This window comes from Puntigrus tetrazona, chromosome 25 (assembly GCF_018831695.1).
Source record: "Puntigrus tetrazona isolate hp1 chromosome 25, ASM1883169v1, whole genome shotgun sequence".
NCBI lineage: Eukaryota > Metazoa > Chordata > Actinopteri > Cypriniformes > Cyprinidae > Puntigrus > Puntigrus tetrazona.
Genome location: NC_056723.1, coordinates 9,144,089 through 9,162,653, shown reverse-complemented (window position 1 = coordinate 9,162,653; position 18,565 = coordinate 9,144,089). Strand labels below are relative to the sequence as shown.

The following is an 18,565-nucleotide window of genomic DNA, read 5'->3' as shown; positions in this document are numbered from 1 at the left end:
TTGCCATGTCAAAAGTCAACAGCAATTTTAAAACAGTCTATGCAAAATCAACAACAAATATGTAAATAATATATAAATATGCAATATGAAAATATAAATAAGAAATATATACTTTTTTTAAATGAATACATTTGAAATGTTGTAATATGTTTTTGTTTGCTAAAGTTTGTTTTGTTATTTTAAAAACTAATGTAAAAATGCATTAAAATGTTATTTTTTATTTTGTAAAAAGATTTTCAGCAAAATACAATAACTAAAAAAGAATTTAAATATCAAAACTTCTGAAAATAAACAAACAAATATATTTTATTAACATTTTTGTCTAAAAACCTTTGGTCTGGTTTGCAAAAATGTGGTTTGCTATTATTTACAACAAAAATTATATAAAAACACTGACAAAATGGTATGCAGAAGTAAAATAAACTATATTTTATAAATATGATTGGAATGGATAATTATTCAATAAATATGGCATAATTAACATTTTCATCAAAAATTATGACAAAAATCCCCCCCAAAAAACTCACCAATACTGAAAAATCAATAAATAAATTAGCAGAAATGTTAATTTAATTTAAACAATAACTATGGCCAATAAATAAAAAGATGTACAGTATAGTATTCAAAATGTGATTTGGCCTTCACCCTGTCAAAGAGTTAGGCTCAAAACCCCAGTACAGAGACTCACAGTGGATGCAGCTTGTTGACGGCCTCGTCCTCATGTGTTCTTTGAAGATCCAGCTGAATCTTCTTGACCAGAGGCAGGCAGTACGCACTGGCGATATCCAGTTTCTCCGCTCTAGTGATTCCATACTCCTGAAAGAGAGCGTGCATGCAGCTAACAGCAAGATGAACCACAATAAACTAACACTATTCACGTCGTTTCTTCTACCTGTGGGATGATGATGTCTGCAAGGGCTCTGGACAGACGGAAAAGCTCCAGTGTGTCCTCCAGACCCAGAGAAGAATTGTGTTGGGTGTCATATTTCACACAGTCATAGATGTCCGGGATCTTACTGATGTCATAGCGTCCGTTTTTCATGCGGAAGTCACGCTCCAGTTTGGACCAGCGCTGCAGCATGAGCTCCAGAGTCTCGCTGTGGTACAGCTGCAGATCTGTGGGGGAAAAAAAGTGTTTTTTTTTTAATCCTTCTAATATTTAGGACCACTACAAGTAAAAAAACAAAACAAAAAAGAGAGCAAACCTGCAGATTTGGGGTCTTCCAGCCTTTTACAGATCTGACAGGTAAGGCTTTTAATGAGTGTGTGAACTCGGTCACAAGTACTGACTGGATTGACTATTACCCCCATAGAGTTCACCAGAGATGGGCTGCTCGTTGGTGCCAACTTAAAGAGACAGGACAAATTTAAGACTGGTTTAGTCAGCCATTTTTAAATAAGCAGTTGTAACTCGCTTCACCTTGCTGTAGTCCTCCTCATTAAAGTCTTTGTTCTTCTGCATGATCTCATGTAATCGAGCTTTGACTCTCTGCTGGCAGTCAGTGAGCGAGTCGCTGTCGCTGTCCAGCAGTCCATTCATGTTGGCACTCTTCACCATCTGAACGAGGATTGGGGTCAACTCTCCTTCCAGTGCTAACAGACCCTGAATACAGCCATTTATTCATGGAAATGAAATAATCAATAGGGGGAAAGAAAAAAAAAAGTTTCAACCTGGATGCAATAATAAATATGATTTTCAATAATAAATATGATAAGACTGCACCAAATAATAGACAATTTACATATAATTAGGACTGGGCAAGTTAACGCCTTATTATCCTAATATCACATTAATTAACACAGACGATTATTTTATTACACATTAGCAACTTTTATTTTATTACACAGTAATGTTATGATCAAGGTTCAGGATTCTGGAGCATATCTTGTATTTCTATAACAAACTATAAAATATTTTCTATGAAAGTTAGTGCCCTGGCAGTGGCAAATAGTTTTGGTTTAAGATTTAGTTTGATTGCATTAATATTTAAGCTGAGATTTGCAAGACATATTTTAAATGCTCCCATGTAAAAGTAATACTGCTGTAAAAAATATATTATTTAAAATCCTGTATTTATTTTGTATTTATTATTGTAATTTCTTGTTTGTGTTTGGAAAATGTTATTGCACTTTTGTGCAATAGGAGTACTTTTAAATGAAAAAGGGCACTTGTTGCCCAGGAAAACATGCAAAAAATAGCATTAATGAGTGAAAAAAAGACAAAAATAATTAGTAAAAAAAAAAAAAAAGAATACATAGAAACAGACAAAAAATACAGGAAAAAAAAACAAGCAAAAGAGCACAATTTTGAGCACCAATGTAAATCTACCGTGGTAGAGGTAGAGGTATGTAACACCAACATACCCAGTTGGAAAAAAACAACAAACCTTTGCAAACGCCGCAGCAGTCATCTGCACACGACCCTCATCTGATGCATAAATTTTGAGGTCATGGCGGTAGGTGCTGTGTAAACGCAGAAGGCCACAACCAGGGAAGCCGGCATAGTCACCTGCAAAAGCAGAGAAACGGTCTTTAAAAAAACAGTAACTACAAGAACAGAGCTCCAGATGCACGTGAATATCCTGGAGCCAAGGAAACGAAAGAGCCTGAGGATACGCACACATTCACATTACATAACCAGCATTTACAAACCTACACAATGTGCTGTACATCTAACTGGCTGAAGATTTTCTCCACAAAAGTCCATGCATTTCAATGCATTCAAGCTGTTGAAAGCATCCGGCAATATGGGTTTAGGTGCTTCTTACATAAGTGTTGCACTGCAATGTTGAGTAGCAAACAAAACTCTGATTTAAGATTCCAGAATGTCCATTTGAGACAACAAATGAGTTCCCTAAAACAAACCGCCATTCACACAGGATGCATTCTTGTGGTCTATCCGTTCTTTATGTCTAAATTAGCAAGTGTCAAATGGAAATATTTAGCCATTGTGTTGCAAGTATAAAATGTTTTTTGTTTTGTTTTTTACAATTGTGAGATGTACAGTACAATGTGCTTCATGGAGCTGGTTTTGAATGCAAGAACATGCCCTGTAGCATTTATGAAGCCCATTTCCACCACATAGGAAAGAAAATGCATATTTAGATACTATTAGACAAAAAAAACCTGTCAAAATTCTAAAAACATTTTTTCAAAAATAAATTAAATAATTGTAAAAAAGCTGAAATATTTACGAGAAATTTATGAAATGAAAAATCTAATTATTACATATTAGATAACTTAATTATGCTTTTTAGTATGTAATAAATCCCATAAATATATGTCTTTTATGCCCATGTTTTTTTTTTTTCTTTAAGTGATGTTAACAGTCTTTCATAAAGAAGAAAGTTGGTCTTAAACTCAATTCCTGGAGAGTTTGGCTCCTACTCTAATCAAAACCAGTTTCAGCTAATCAAACTCTTCAGGATCAATAAAAACGTCCAAACAGGTGTGATTTGGAGCTGGTTGGAGAAACTCTGCGGAGCTGTGACCTACCAGGAATTGAGTTGAAGACCACTGATTTAACTATCGAAATATTTGGATGACACCGTCACCTATTTAGACAAGATATTGGACTGATATGCCTTGATATTGATCTCATAGATTGTTGAAATAATGTCCCAGTTGTTTAATAAAGGTTTGTAAAGAAATCTCCAAAGAAATCTGTAAAAAAAAAAAAAAAAAAAAAAAAAAGTATGACCAATGTCCATATCATGCAATCTTCCACACAAAACCGTGGCAAAAATGAAGCATGAAATGTTTCTATGGCATCCTTCTGCTTAGATTAGTTTAATGAGATGGATGTTAAAGAATTAAATTGATGAATTTTGCCGATGATGCATTAACCTAATATCAAGACCACGCACAATTCCAAAATCGCTTCTTACCACAGTCAATAGGGGACTCGCAGCCAAGGGACCTGCAGCTGTCTAGTTAACAATTCAGGGTAAAAGAACACCACATTAACCAGCATTGCAAAATGCTGCTGACTCAGTCTGATGAGATAAAATGGTTTGGTCTTTGTAAGTCTGTGAACTCTGACATTTAATGAGTTACACTCAATTAGTTGTAGCATGCAAATATGGACTCAAATTCGAAGGTCCAGGGAGAAGTGATAGAACTACACAAGAAAGACGAAGACTTTTGAGCTGCTGTACCGTCTTCTGAGCTGCTGTACCGAGAGTTAATGGTACTACTTGAGGTAAAGAAAGTATTCATTCCTCCCTGATTCCTGCCCCTACATGCTTTTGTATGCCAAGCCCACTGAACAAGCAGGTGGAACAGGTTTCCTGCCCAAAGCTTAGAGCTTTGAAAAACTGCATCATTGCCCCACTACCTAAATACAGACACAATATCTTGTCAAAGCATCCAATTTATTGAGCTCTCATACAAGGAGAGTAAAAATGTTCCTGTAAACAACTTAGGCTAAATTAACAAAAAATGTTCTTGAGGCAAAAATGAAAGAAAGAGCAATGCTTTGTTGGAATTCTAAAAGTTGTATAATTTTTTATAACATTATTATAACAATATATCTTCAGTATGTAATGTAACGTATTTAAAAGTAACGTATTTAAGAATAACAAGTTAAGTCAGAACGGCAAGTTAAAAATTTGAGTAAAAAAAAAAAAAAAAATTCGCAATTCAGATATTTTTCCCACAATTCTGTTTATTTTCTTATAATTTTGAGTCATAAAGTTCAACCATAAGGGACAAAAAGACAGATAAGGTTCTCAGAATTTCATTTATTTCTAAAAATTCGAACTCAACTCATCATTATATGAGAAAAAAGTCTGAATTGTGAGTTTCGCTCACACAATTGAAACTTCATTTCTCAGAATTGTGTACATCATGCAATTCTGAGAAGGAAAAAAAAAAAGATCAGCTTGCAATTCTCACTTAACAAACAAACAAACTCAAAATTGTATTTAATTCGGAATTTAAAAAAAAGCCAGAATTGTGAAATTAAAAGTTGCAATTATCTTTTTAAAGCTTTCATATCTTTCTTACGGTTATGCCCAAAATTATTTTCAAAATACTTTTTTAGGGACACTGCATTTCTAATCAGTTTATTAGTACAGCTTTCTGGCTGATGCAAGTGTAGAGTAATACCTTGTCCTCCAGGGTACATGCAGCGAAAGGCTCGTCCAAGCTCTTCAGCCTGAACTCTACCCGCTGGCGTCAGCTCACCACCCCACTTCAGCACCAACAGTAGAGACGGATCCTCCTTCAAAGCATCTGCCGCAGACACGGAGGGGTCAAAAGTGATGCGACAGCTCATTTGCCTCAACATATACACATACTGTACACATACCTTCCTCCTCACTGGATGCTTTGGGCTGCCCATTTGGCAGGTAGGTCAGCTGCACCTTCCTGTTGATCCCTGAGAAATGGCCGTACCTGAAAGACAATACACGGGGCGGGGGACATAAACATACCACCCCCTCTTAGTAAGCATTCTCCCACTGAACGACACAGACAGCACGCTTCAGACATAGCACTGGGCTCAAACCACTAGCAGGTGCTCTGTGGCCTCCATGTTTCTGGAAACATGTATCTGAGTGACCTTCCCAAGCTGGCAGGGGTTAATCTGTGCCATACCAGGACTGTCTCTACAGGAATAACAGGCTTTGGGAGGAATAAAACGTGGCATCTGCAACAGTGCCACGTTTTTAAGTTACACAATACAGCAGAGGGTGTGGAATTCTGGAATTCTGGTCTCTATACATTTATTTTTTAAAAACATGTTTCAAAATATATCTTTTATCTAAAGCATAAAAATATCTTCAAATGTTTGTGGTCAATAAGACATTCAATAAATCAGCTTTGGCATGACAAGAATAAATAGCATTTTACAAATTTAAATATAAAACTGTTATTTTATACTTTTTTTCACGTTTGTTTTTATCAAATATAATCAGTCTTGGTGAGCACAAGAGACTTTAAATAATTATTGGCATCTGGCATGTTATTACGTTACACAATAGAGCGGAGGGTGGCGGACAATATATTCCACATTTTTATCACTGATAACTGGCTAAAATATAAAGTCAGTCTTGTAAATAAAAAAAAAATAAAAAATTTCTACATTTGTATTTATTTTCACGAAACTGAATTTAAATATTGGCCAATTATCGGTTATAAGCCATAATATAAAAATAATTAAATCGAGTTTCCAATATTTCTAATTTGGTTCTCCATCTCACCAGCCAGAAACGGACTTCTGCTGCATTATGTTTAATCAACCCAAAGCAAAGCACTTCCCCAAGCACCTGTTTCGTAGTTAATCCATGACCTCGAACAACTGATAATGTGTTGATTAGGTGCCTCATTTCAGCTCGATGAGGGGGTCTGGAGGAAGTGAGGGATCGGGAGAGATTAGAAACTATCAAAATGGCATGCAGATGCCACACAGAATTGCAAAAGGGATTCATCTCCAAGGTATGGTCAATTTTGGAGCCCTCATTAAAGTGTCAGTAATTTGAACAAGATCTTGGGTTAATGAGGGTTATGATCCACTTTGCCTGCTTTCTAAAGAGACAGGGGATATGAGGGTGCGCACTGATTATCATTCAGGCTGGATTCCCTTTGGAGAGAACGGCCAAGACACAAAGAGGGACACAGAGAGAGGAGAAGAGAGACAAAAGGAAAGTTAAGAAACTCATCTAAGGGAGCAAATGAGTCAAGGTCACACTAAAGTCAGTTATATGCATTCATGAAATATCAGGTTTCTCCTAAAATACATATCCATGATGCTTAAGACTAGAAGATATGATAGTAATGTAAGTTTTGGCTATGCGTGTCATGTTAACAATAAAATCATGTCTGGTACAAACTGATTTTTATTTGTGATTTTGTCTGAATGTGAAGACTCAAACTTCACATTTAAAACTCACTGGTACCACTAGTGAGATGCAAAATATCAGTTCCATATATATAACTAGCCGATATGAAAGATTTGTTTTACTTTATTGGTAGCGATCAATTATGGTTATTAGGGATGCACTGAAATAAAAATTCTTTGCCGAAGATGAACAAAATGAAACACTGAACTGAAGGCTGAATACCAAACACAGTTTTTGCATTTTCCATATATATTCTGCAATAGTTTTTTCAATTGCATACACGAAATTGCCACAATATGCAAAAAAAAAAAAAAATAAAAAAAAAAAAAAACTCTAAACGGTTTAATAATATTTAAGACTAAATATTTCTTAAACATACTTATAACTACACCAACAAAGCAATATTTAACTTAAAATTAATACGTTAGAAAAATTATTGACCCCCGCCATGTTGAATCAGGCATGTATTTTTTTACTGTCCAAATAAATGCAGCCTTCAAAACATTACAAAATATTACACTATATATGAGCATTATTACTGTCCTACTTTTATTATTTTATTTAAAAAATGTTACTGAGCAGCTGACTAGAAACAATGTTTTAGCGTAGATTTGGACTTTGAACTCTGGCGATCTACAGTTTATTCAATCATCCAATCATTCGCCATTTCATGAATTCGCTCATCACACAGTAACCAGCGACAGCCACCCTTCCTCTTCTCATCAGAGACATGAGATACAGTGCTAAATGGTCTCTCGCTGTCGGTGCTTGAAACGACTGTAGCATCTTTCTCAGACACTTTTAAATGCCTTTACACTGCCGACATGTTTGCTGCATTAGCGTAAGCCTATATTTAATTACATCACATCATCTTTCAGCATAATTTATAATAATATTAATTGCATTTAGCAATTTTAGGTTATTGACCACTCAAAAAAACAACAACAACAACAACAACTATTATCAACTTTTCTATACTAAGCAAAAAGTATTGTGCATATCTATTTAGAGTTAAATTAGTTTAGTTTAGCTTATTTAGAAACCATTAACATAGATAATAAAAATATATTTTTAATTTATAGTGATGCTAATTAAAAATACCACGTATATATGGAAACTCAATTATTTGTACTTTCAGCAAGACCTTGTCCCAAAGATGTGAAAAGAGAAGTGAGAATTTTCAGTTGACAAAGAATCCAACATGTTTTTTTAGAAATGACTGAGATGAGATGATGCTTCGTGTATACAGTAGCTTTTTATAAACTCACAATGTTGGAAATGAAAGGGTTTTTTGGTACTACTGAACTTTTAAACCGTATACTTACATCTCCAGAACCGTCTTCAGTTGTTCTAGTTTGGATTTCTTCTCCTCAATCTCACAATCGTTATGTAGGACCAGTTCTGCCAACAGCTGACGTGCAATATCCAGGACTTCCTGTAAAACATCAAATAAAGTGTTCAGATTTTTATAATGATGTACAAATCCCAGTTGCACATTGTCACAGATAAGATCAAATAGGTCAAAGCTTTAGCCAACTTTTCACATGTTTAATTTTCTCACAAAACCCCACAGATGCATGAGTCTCATGACATGCCGATGAGTCTCAAGGCTGCAGCATTCCAGACATCACACTACATGTGGCTTAAAAAAGAAAACTCAATCCGGTTTGACCTTTGACCCTGTGGTCCAAATTCCTGGCCTTATACAAAGCAAATCATAGGAGGGCTGGAGGCATGCCTCTTATGAAACTCAAATATAATGTTGGTCCTGGCATCTACGGAAAAAAGTAGCATTTGTCATAAAAAGAAATTATCCACATAGATTACTTGTACTTCTAACAGACCCACCTGGAGCTGTTTTGGTTTCTTCAGCTTGAGTTTTCCGGATTTATAGCCACCATATTTCTCAAACAACTCAAAAAACCTGGAAGAAATTTAACAAGACACAATCAGCAGATAAAATACTTCAATCATAGATGCAACTTTGACCCTGCCACGATGCGACAACCACTTTAAAAGCAGAGATGAGTCCTCTAAATTATTATTCAATACAATTAGGTTTGATTCTTTTGTTTAAATTATGTTTTTTAATGTAAGTTTACTTGAGTTCATAATTATTTCATTTACATCGCAAAATGTAAGCGTTCAGATTAAAAGTGATATCAATATGTAGCTGCAGTGTGAAAGCAGCCTGTTTGAATTTGTCACTTACAGGGCGTTCCTGACCTCCATCTTCATCTTCTGTTTGGGAGTACGGTCGCCATGGCGAATTACAGCAATAACACAACGCAGCTCCATCCTTCAGGCAAGAGATGACATGTTCAAAAGCAACAACACACGTAGTAAGCATTTGATTCTACCTCACTGGTTTTAATCCACAATAAAAGGTTGGAGATACCCACATGGTTCCTGAGGTAGTAGGGACGATAGGGATGTCCTCTGCTTCCATAGGGATCGACCAGGGAATGTGGAGCTGAGGAGCCAGCTCTCGCATCACCATGTTCCTGAAGGAAAGACATCAAATGTGAGATAAAATATCTAGATATGATCTTATACGACAGGAATGAAACATATGTGCTGAATAACGACACTACTGCCTTCTATAGAGCGGCTCAGTAGTTGAACTGAGTTCACTTTATAACTAATGAACTTTGCGCCATTCACCCTGCTGAAGAACTAAACTGAACTGGATAATGGCACTAATGCCTTATTAAAAGCAGCTTTAGAACGGAAATTGGATTAGTTTCAAAATTAAATGAACTTTGTAACATTAATACTATTATTTTATTGTTTATTATTGCTGAGCTGGTTTTGAAATCAGAATTGCATAAGTTGCTAAATAATAAAAAATCTTTTTTTAAAAATTAATTTTTCCTGGTCTTCACTGGTTCAAGCTGGTCTTAGCTCTCCACCTGCCATGCATTTAGCAGGTTTACCTTGGTGATCAGCTGAAAAGTTCCCAAAACCCCTATAAAACCAGTCAACCGATCAGCCTTAACAGGCTGGGAGACCAGTAAGCCAATTTAGAAAGATAACTAGTAAACCAGTTTAAATTAACAGATAAAACGTAAAAGAAAATAAGAATGTTAGTTTAATGGGGTTTTTTTTATTTTAGAGAAATTGCTAAATTATTTGATAATTTACCGATAACAATATACTTAAAACATAAAAATATTAATGGCAATAATAATAATAATACATAATAATAACAATTATAATGAAAATATTTCCACTCACAAATACCAAGTAAATTTCACAATTACAAAGAAACAGCAAGTAACAAATGTAATTAAATATGATATTTGGAAGTTTAAAACCCCCCAAAATCTTTAGGGAAAATCAAAATAGTATTATGTAGTTTTAAAATGTAAACATTGTGTGCAGACAAGATTTTCCAAAGACAAGACAGCAACACGGCCTCACCTACCCCAGGACTTTGGCACAATCGTCATAGTACTTCATGGAGTTCTTTACAAAGCTGAAGCCATTGACATCACAAACAAAAGAGTGACCATTTGCTCGAAGGAGGTCAAAACCACAGACTGTTTGCTGGTTTAGAAAGACAAAAAAATAAAAAAACATTTTCATTATCATTCATAACCTGCAGCTACCGACAAAACCGTTTTTCTCTGTCAAGACTCACCTTAAAAGCAAGACACACTTTTCTGGCCACAAGCTTCTCCATTGCAGTGAGCATCACGGGATAGCGGATCTCCTTCCCCTCACTGTCTCTCTCCACTTTCCCATCCAGAGCGGGAGACTTACGGGCTTCGGCGTGAGCGTAATCAGGTCCGACCGTGTAAACCTACAACACCCATCAAGAATAAACAAACTGCCTGGCCACCACACCACCACGTCTTGGCATGAAATACAGGTTTACCTTGACATCAGTGCCATCTGTGGGCATGAACTCCTCGTAGATGTAAGATCCAGTCTTACGAACGGTGCTTTCTGGAGAATACACACTGCTCCGACTGCCGATCTACAGAAAGGACTATTTGAGCTCCACACCAAACAAATCTAAACTTATTAGCGGTTATCAGTGCTGTACCTTTCTGAAGAGACGCTGACTGCCGCCACCGGCAGAGGTTGGGTAATAAATGTATACATTGTGGTCCTCGGCAGAGACGGGCTTCTCCACAAAGGGTTTGTGAAACACTTCCCCGTTCACTTCCACATGGTCCTCACTCTCCACCAGGTTACATTCTAATGTCGCAAAGTCAAAATGTCACAATCTTTCGCAATACAGAGAGTATTTATGTACACACTATGAGGAACTTAAAAGGCAGAGTTCATCCAATAAAATGTGATACAAGGGAATTATTAGGTCTATATGATGTCGAAAAATAAGTTCTAGTGGTTTCTCTGGTAAAATTTGCAATAGGCATTTAAACTTCTAGGTTTGCTCTTACTTGTTTGGTGTGACTATAAAATAATGATAGATGATGTTGTAGTGCTTATTACTATTACTAAATGAAATAAGAAATATTACCACTACAAAAATGAGTACTGAATAACAATAGCAATATAATAATACTAATATAAAAACAGGTGTAATATTTTTAGTATAGCAGCAGCTTTTTTGTTTTGTTAAAAAGTTTTATTTTCATGAAAAAAAAGCTCCCTGTGGTTATTAAACACACATAAAAACATTTATTTACAACTTTTTGCAACAAATTTATTTCAGTTGCCAAGGCAACCAATGCAACATTTCTCATTCTTTTAAGATGAAGTACTAAAACTAAATTCTTGAAATTAAATATATTAAACATATAGACATTTAAAAATCATTTAATGACAAAAACTTTAAATTACAATTAAAAATAAACTATAATAGCACATTGATGATAATGAAATAACGCCGAGCCATTCTGACACACTGAAAACACAGGGATCATGACCTGCACACTTGCAAATGAACAGTGTCATGCTTCAGAAAAATTCTTCTAAATTATGACCAAGGTAATAATGTTTACCTTCTGGTCTGTCGGGGTCCCGGTTTAACACTGCATAGCGTGGAAGGTCAATGCCCTCTTCCTGTAGAATCCTGTACACTTCCCTCCTAAAGCAATGAGCATATACTGTATTTCTAAGTCAACTCTCATAACAATGTTTACTTGTCAAGAGTATTTCAGAGAATGATTTACCACACCTGTCTTGAATGAAATACTGCATATTGAGGTCGTTGATAAGCAGGGGGTTTCTTAGTTTGGCATAACTTACTGCTTTGTCAAGGGGAAATCCTTCAAGAAAAAAAAAAATATTGTATTCAAGTGTGAGCATCCTGTTTTGAAGTTTTACTTTTTTTTAATTATTATTATTGAAAAAAAATATGCTTATTGAGGTTGCATTTGTTTATTCAAATGTTAAAATTGTAAAAAAAAAATGAATGCACTTTAAATTATTTTCTTTTTATTTTATCAGATTTTTAAATGTAATTCAACTGTTTTGAAAGCAGCATTATTAATACTGAGACGACAAGCCGACCGTATGTGTGACACTGTGTGATGTCAGGTACCTTTGGAATGGAAGGAAATGAGGCAGTCACACAACGGCCACTTCTCCACCGGTTCATTGAGTATCACCTCCTCTGGAAAAATGACCACAGTGATGTACTCAAACTTACAGAGCCTCTCCAGAATCTCAGTCATTGGTTTGGATTTGGATTTCTTCATCATGGAGCAGATCCCCACCACAACCTGACGTTCTGACTAATAGAAGATATCACATGAGCATCAGTTACACTGAAAAAATAAAAAGCTCACTCCCCCATGAACAATTGTCTGTACCTGATCCTCATCGTCCTCCTCCCCGTAATGTCCTGAGAAGTTCCTCATGTCTGTCTCATCCAGCTCTCTGCTTTCTTCACCCTCGCTCCCAATCAGGAACCGGGGAAGTTCGCTGTTGCACATCCCCTGTTCGCTTGACTTCGACATTTCTGTCGAGTCCCTGTCAAACAGCCAAATTCCCAGCACACCATCTCGTGCTGAAGCTCAGTGGTAGAAACATTAGACAGACGAGGTGTGTAATCCAGTCAGATGAGGGTCCAGAAATGACTTTATGCCAAGGAAAATGACAGTGTCTTTAATCCTTAAAAGATTTGGTGTCCTTCCAGAACCAGGGACATGTTGTGAGTTAATCCTGATCAGTTTCTCTCACAAAGTCCATTCCTGTTCTTAACTGCAATAAAGAGTCAACAACGTTATATATGAGAATTTAATATTTTGTAAGTATGATCGAATGTGATCGAACAATATTTGAAATCTTACAAAATTTCTGTACTTTTCAAAATTTCCATTGATCAAAGAGTATTGCTTGTATATAAATATTGTTTCTTGAGCAGCAAATCAGCACATTAAAATATTAAAATGATTTCTGAAGCATCATGTTACACTGAAAACTTGAGAAATGGTGCTGAGAATTAAGCTTTATCACCACAAGAATAAATTAAACAATTTAAAATATATTTTAAAAGTGTAAACAGAAATGCAAGTTATCTTAAATTGAAAAAATATTACAAAATAATACAGATTATACTGTATTTTTAATCAAATAAATGCAGTCTTATGTAGCCTCATAAATAACTTTTAAACTATAGCGTAATTTATATAGACAGTGTAAAATATCATAATACATTCATGGAGCATTATTAAACACTTTTGCAGTTTTACTTGGAAACATGAACTAACAATATAAATGAACAATAAAATTTAAAGCATCCATTTAGGTATTTTGGATAATTCATAGATTATTTATGTGCATTGATTATTTTCCTTTAATGTCAATAAACAAATGTTAAATTTCCAATGCATGACTAGCATATGCTCATTTTACATTAACAATAATTACTTATTGCTTGGGGGGAATGCAATTAATCATTTAATAACAGCTACTGGATTAAATGTTATGAATGCATTCATATTTAACCTTATTCTAAAGTGCAAACGCTTTTTTTGCACTGCACTCACTCATTTTTCCAGACGTTTTAAAACAATGTAAATCACACTAATAAAAATTCTGCAGCATTTAAACAAGGCTTCAGTTAGACCTGGCCTACATTTTCCAAAGACACACCATGTCTTCGAATATGCTGACTGCTAGGGAAAGCATGCAGTGTTGGATATATATACACTGTTGCATATCACATTTCCATACCCATGCTGATGCAGGTCATGCTAGCTATGCCTCTAAACAAACACTGCACTGCTGCTTAATCCAAACCATCCCCGGGCTACTTTTTACACAATCTATAAACTCCCATCAAGCCACCCAGATATAGAATCAATGCGTTCATCCGATATGTTTCACGGTCTGTACGAATACTACAAACTACAAACTGTTTGCATGTAATCAAGATCCCAATAATAGCCACGGGGGCCCCCGGCAGAGGTGAATCTGGGGGAGGGGTGAGACTTGGATCAAATGTTGAGGTCCTTGGCTTCCAAAGATAACTCATCACGCTGTGGATGTGTTGACAGGGAACATTAAGTTGAGAGGAAGCCGTCTACAGTGACCCAGGGTCAGGAAAAACACACACATGGATGCACAAACTCATAAATAAAACGACACTATCACTTACAAAAAGCCACAAAGCAACCAGGGTCCAATATCCTTGCAAGATAATATGAAGATATAAGTCTTTCGAGGGCACTCAAAGTAAGTGTCTCAATCAGAAACTCGCTGACTTCTTCTGCAGGGCCTCTCCTGTGTTGTGCAATCTTGATTTTGTGTTAAGCAAACGTGTCAAAGTGAGTATGCCCAAGTATGTAACATTTAACGTGCGCTATGTAAATGTCTGCATGTGTTTATTCATTTTTCAGCCTTAAGTGGACAAATTCCATTATGTTTATGGCTATACAGCCTCGTTAAATGTGAAGCAATTTTAACTGCAAAAAAAAAAAAAAAAAGCAAAGACTTTTAAACATGCCCTTATCTGCTATTGGTCGAAATAAAAAACATTGCTCCTCCCTAAACTCGTGTCATTGGTTGAGCCGACATTGCTGTGCTGGAATTTTAGTGGCATTTACTGACTCCCAGTTTCAAACATGAAAGCATCTCTTTATTCTGTGTGAAATTAAAGTAAGAGATTTACTTTTTTTTCTGTGGAAAAGTTGTTTTTGTCCATACAATGAAAGTGTAAGAGCCCACTGACTTTCGCTGTATGGGCAGAAAGTCAACTAGACCATGTGAAAGTTACCATGACTCAATGGTGACAACTTTTGTGGGTGAATTTGTCTCCGTTTACAAATCAGAGCAATCAGGAGCCAATTTCCATCTGACATCATAGGAAACAAATCAGAGGCCAGTAAATATCAGCAACATGCCAACATGATCCTGTGGTGATTAATCTAGCAGTCCAGCAGCTATCAACAGAGAGAGCCAATGACCTTTGAGATCACATCCTGTGAGGTGATTTTATTATGACTGCCACTATTTAACAGGTTATTTCTGCCATAAACAATTATCATTAAGATAAAGAGGGTAAGAGCAGCACTGCAACAACCTTGCAATTGAATACTAATAACTGAATGTGACCACATAATTTATTGAGCTAATACATTTTTTTCTAATAAAAAAAAAATCAATAAAAAAGAATAATAATAATAATAATAATAATAATAATAATAATAATAATTAAAAAAGAACAAAGAAAAGCAATGCATAACATAAAAATATAATATATATATTTAAAAAAAAAAAGCAATGCATAACATAAAAATAATAAATATATTTATTTATTTTTATGTTATGCATTGCTTTTTCTTCTTTTTTTAAATAAATATGCCAAATGTAAAATATTTTTGCAAATAAAACCAAATTAAAAAGTTGCAAAAAGCTATTTTTATTGTTTAGGTTTTTTTTACAATATGATAAAAAGACTTTGGCAAACCAAATTTTACAACATTTTGAAAAATAAAATTATTTCTTTAGAAGATATTACTCTTTTGGTGTGCATTCTTGTTTTTTCCCCCAAAGATCTTGGCAAACCAAACCAAACTAAATATAACAAGTAAAATGTAATATAAGTTCTGAATGTTTTAGCATTTTGTTGACACGTCAATATACATGTCAAAGACATTAGCAAATCAAACTAAACATTTCAACATTTTAAAGAATATTATTTATATGTATATTTATTTATTAATACTTACATGGATTAGTTCAGAAAGTATTTATTTGTTCTTCATGCAAAGAAAGTGCAAATATTAAAGTGAATGCTCTAAGGTAATTATTAATAATTAAACAATAATTAATAATATGCTCAGCAATAAAATTGCGACACAATTGAGAGAGCTTGCCGTTGCAGAATAAGAATCTTGCTAAACTGCCAAACTGGTCCCAAAAATGGTAAATAATTAACTAGAAAGTTAATAATCACCAGTCTATAGTAAAATCATTACTATACCTAAATTAAATAATTAAAATAAAAACAAAAAAATTCTCTCTCTCTCTCTCTGTCTCTCTCTCTCTCTGTGTCTCTCTCTCTCTGTGCTCTCGCTCTGTGTCTCTCTCTCTCTCTCTCTGTGTCTCTCTCTCTCTCTCTCTCTCTCTCTCTCTCTCTGTCTCTCTCTCTCTCTCTCTCTCTCTCTGTGTCTCTCTCTCTGTGTGTCTCTCTCTCTCTCTCGTTGTTTAAACTATCCCTTTAAGTGCTTCTTTGGCCCTCACATCCTCACATTTGAGAACTGTAAACATTGTAGGCCACTTTTCAGCTTCACGAGCATGCAACTGGCACATACCAACCTCACAAATGAACCACGATTAAACATTTCCCGCAATTGCATGATCTGCGGAAAGCGTGTCAGACTGTGCAGAGCCAAACCTACAGCTGTCAGACTGATGGCCGCATTTTAACACTGCCTTAAAAGTAGTTAGCAGAGGTCAGGACACACGGAGCCCAAATGCCAGGCTGCTGGATGATGGATCCAGTGCACTGCAACTCATAATTACCAGCACTTATGCATCTTTTTCCATTTAATAAAACACAGTGACGACTAAATAGGAAAGACAAATTTGAGTTACACACAGAAAGTGGTATATCATATCGCGCAACACATTACGAGTACAACATCCTCCTCTCATCGCATCATCAGGCGATTCAAGTCAAACTCAAGCAAACGCATTTCAACTCACGCAGCGAACTAAGTCTACGAACACAAACTTTAGAAAGTAATACATGACACACATAAATGACCGCAACATGTCACGCAGCATGCTTGAGGATACTCACTTGTTGAAAGAGTAACTCTGTCTCAGGCAGAGCGCGACTTCCTCATCTGCTGTCAGAGTGAAACTGGAGCTCCGCGTGAACTTACCTTCACGAAACGTTTGACCAGCGCTGTCTTTCGTGCCCCGTGACACGGAAACTACACGCAGACGACCGCCCCCTACAGGACGGGCGAAAAAACACAGCCTGGCATTTTATAATGAGGGGTTTATTAACGTCTTAAAGAAAATGGAAATCAAATGTGCTTTACGTTTCGAATTATCTTTTATACATCACAGTTTTACTTCACAACAGGAAGTAAAATACATCCAAAAATATGCGGTTTGGTATATTTATTTATATGGCCAAATAGAGGGATGAAATTCGGAGTTTGTAAGGTAAATTAAAAAAAAATGTTTACAGACTACTGAAAAATGCATATAAATGAATATGAATGCATATAAACATCAGTTGTCGCTCTGTATCTCACAATATGATAAATTAAATGCTTGATGCAATGCAATACAATGATGATTGAAATATCATATTAATGCTTACATTAAAAAAAATGTATAATCACATGTAATAAACTTAAAATGTCAGTTCACCCAAAAATGAAAATTCTGCCATTATTACCTTGACTACCTTACCATTGAGTTATTGTAAATTTGTATGTGCTTCTATTTCTGTTAAACTTCAAAGAAAATATTTTGAAGAATATGGATACCTAAAAAGTTGATGGCCCCTCGTTGACTTCCGTAGTTTGTAAAAACATACCGCGAAACTCAGAGGAGACCACCAACTTTTTTACCCCCAAAATGTCTTCTTTATAATAAACTTGTACAGGTTTGAAACAACCTCAGGGTGGGAAAGATGATTGCTTAAAGATCAAGTAATACTTGACACATAATAAACTATCAATCAGAACACAGAAAGCATGTAAGCAGATTGCCTGCAACAGGTTTTTCATTCAGTAATATCACATTTGATATAGTAGGCTTTATACAGTAGATTATTGTAGTTAATCTGACGTGAACTGTCAAGTGGTCAGAAGTGGTCAGAAGAGTAAAATATGTTGACAGGTTCGTCCCACCCTTAAAATTACCATAGTATACTCCAATTATGGATTCTATGGATTTTTCCATTCTTATAAAATATATCATAACTATTGAATTTTCTCAAACAATTATTGTTAGACCAGTGCATGGTGAATTGTTCTTTTACAAAAAGTATTAGTTTCATTCTATGCCCAGTTTGTATTTTGTAAACCAATTTTCATCTGATATGAATCTGAGATTAAAAAAAAGTATGCAAATACAATATGCTACTATGAAGATAAATATAAATGTTCATAGGCCAAATCTGAACTACTTGAATATTATTTGTAATGACAAAACTGTATTAATTACAATTAATTAAATTATGGTGTATTTCCTACAGCAACTACCTATATAATAATAATATTTAAACGATTGCATTTAAACAACGTATAACTACATGACTCTGTAGTACGTCAATA

At 35.2% G+C, this 18,565-nt stretch overlaps 1 protein-coding gene across 10 annotated transcripts in view; it reads right to left on the bottom strand.

Moving 5' to 3' along the window:
- ppip5k1b (diphosphoinositol pentakisphosphate kinase 1b) overlaps nt 1-17,187 on the bottom strand; it is a 30,666-nt gene extending 13,479 nt beyond the window's left edge. For 6 of the 10 annotated variants that reach the window (XM_043228582.1, XM_043228586.1, XM_043228588.1 and 3 more), the window contains exons 1-21: nt 17,071-17,187; nt 12,632-13,022; nt 12,361-12,553; nt 11,995-12,085; nt 11,819-11,904; nt 10,894-11,048; nt 10,723-10,824; nt 10,486-10,647; nt 10,270-10,391; nt 9,245-9,346; nt 9,055-9,141; nt 8,691-8,766; nt 8,168-8,277; nt 5,312-5,397; nt 5,110-5,235; nt 3,888-3,929; nt 2,388-2,509; nt 1,421-1,603; nt 1,206-1,347; nt 893-1,116; nt 689-816 (exon numbers count right to left, since the gene is read on the bottom strand). In XM_043228582.1, coding sequence (XP_043084517.1) covers nt 689-816; nt 893-1,116; nt 1,206-1,347; nt 1,421-1,603; nt 2,388-2,509; nt 3,888-3,929; nt 5,110-5,235; nt 5,312-5,397; nt 8,168-8,277; nt 8,691-8,766; nt 9,055-9,141; nt 9,245-9,346; nt 10,270-10,391; nt 10,486-10,647; nt 10,723-10,824; nt 10,894-11,048; nt 11,819-11,904; nt 11,995-12,085; nt 12,361-12,553; nt 12,632-12,778 — 2,486 coding nt within the window. In that variant the 5' untranslated portion in view covers nt 12,779-13,022; nt 17,071-17,187. The remainder of the gene's footprint in view (nt 1-688; nt 817-892; nt 1,117-1,205; nt 1,348-1,420; nt 1,604-2,387; nt 2,510-3,887; nt 3,930-5,109; nt 5,236-5,311; nt 5,398-8,167; nt 8,278-8,690; nt 8,767-9,054; nt 9,142-9,244; nt 9,347-10,269; nt 10,392-10,485; nt 10,648-10,722; nt 10,825-10,893; nt 11,049-11,818; nt 11,905-11,994; nt 12,086-12,360; nt 12,554-12,631; nt 13,023-17,070) is intronic. The other 4 variants (XM_043228584.1, XM_043228585.1, XM_043228589.1 and 1 more) reach the window with 1 other exon arrangement.
- Between the last annotated feature and the right edge of the window lie 1,378 nt (nt 17,188-18,565).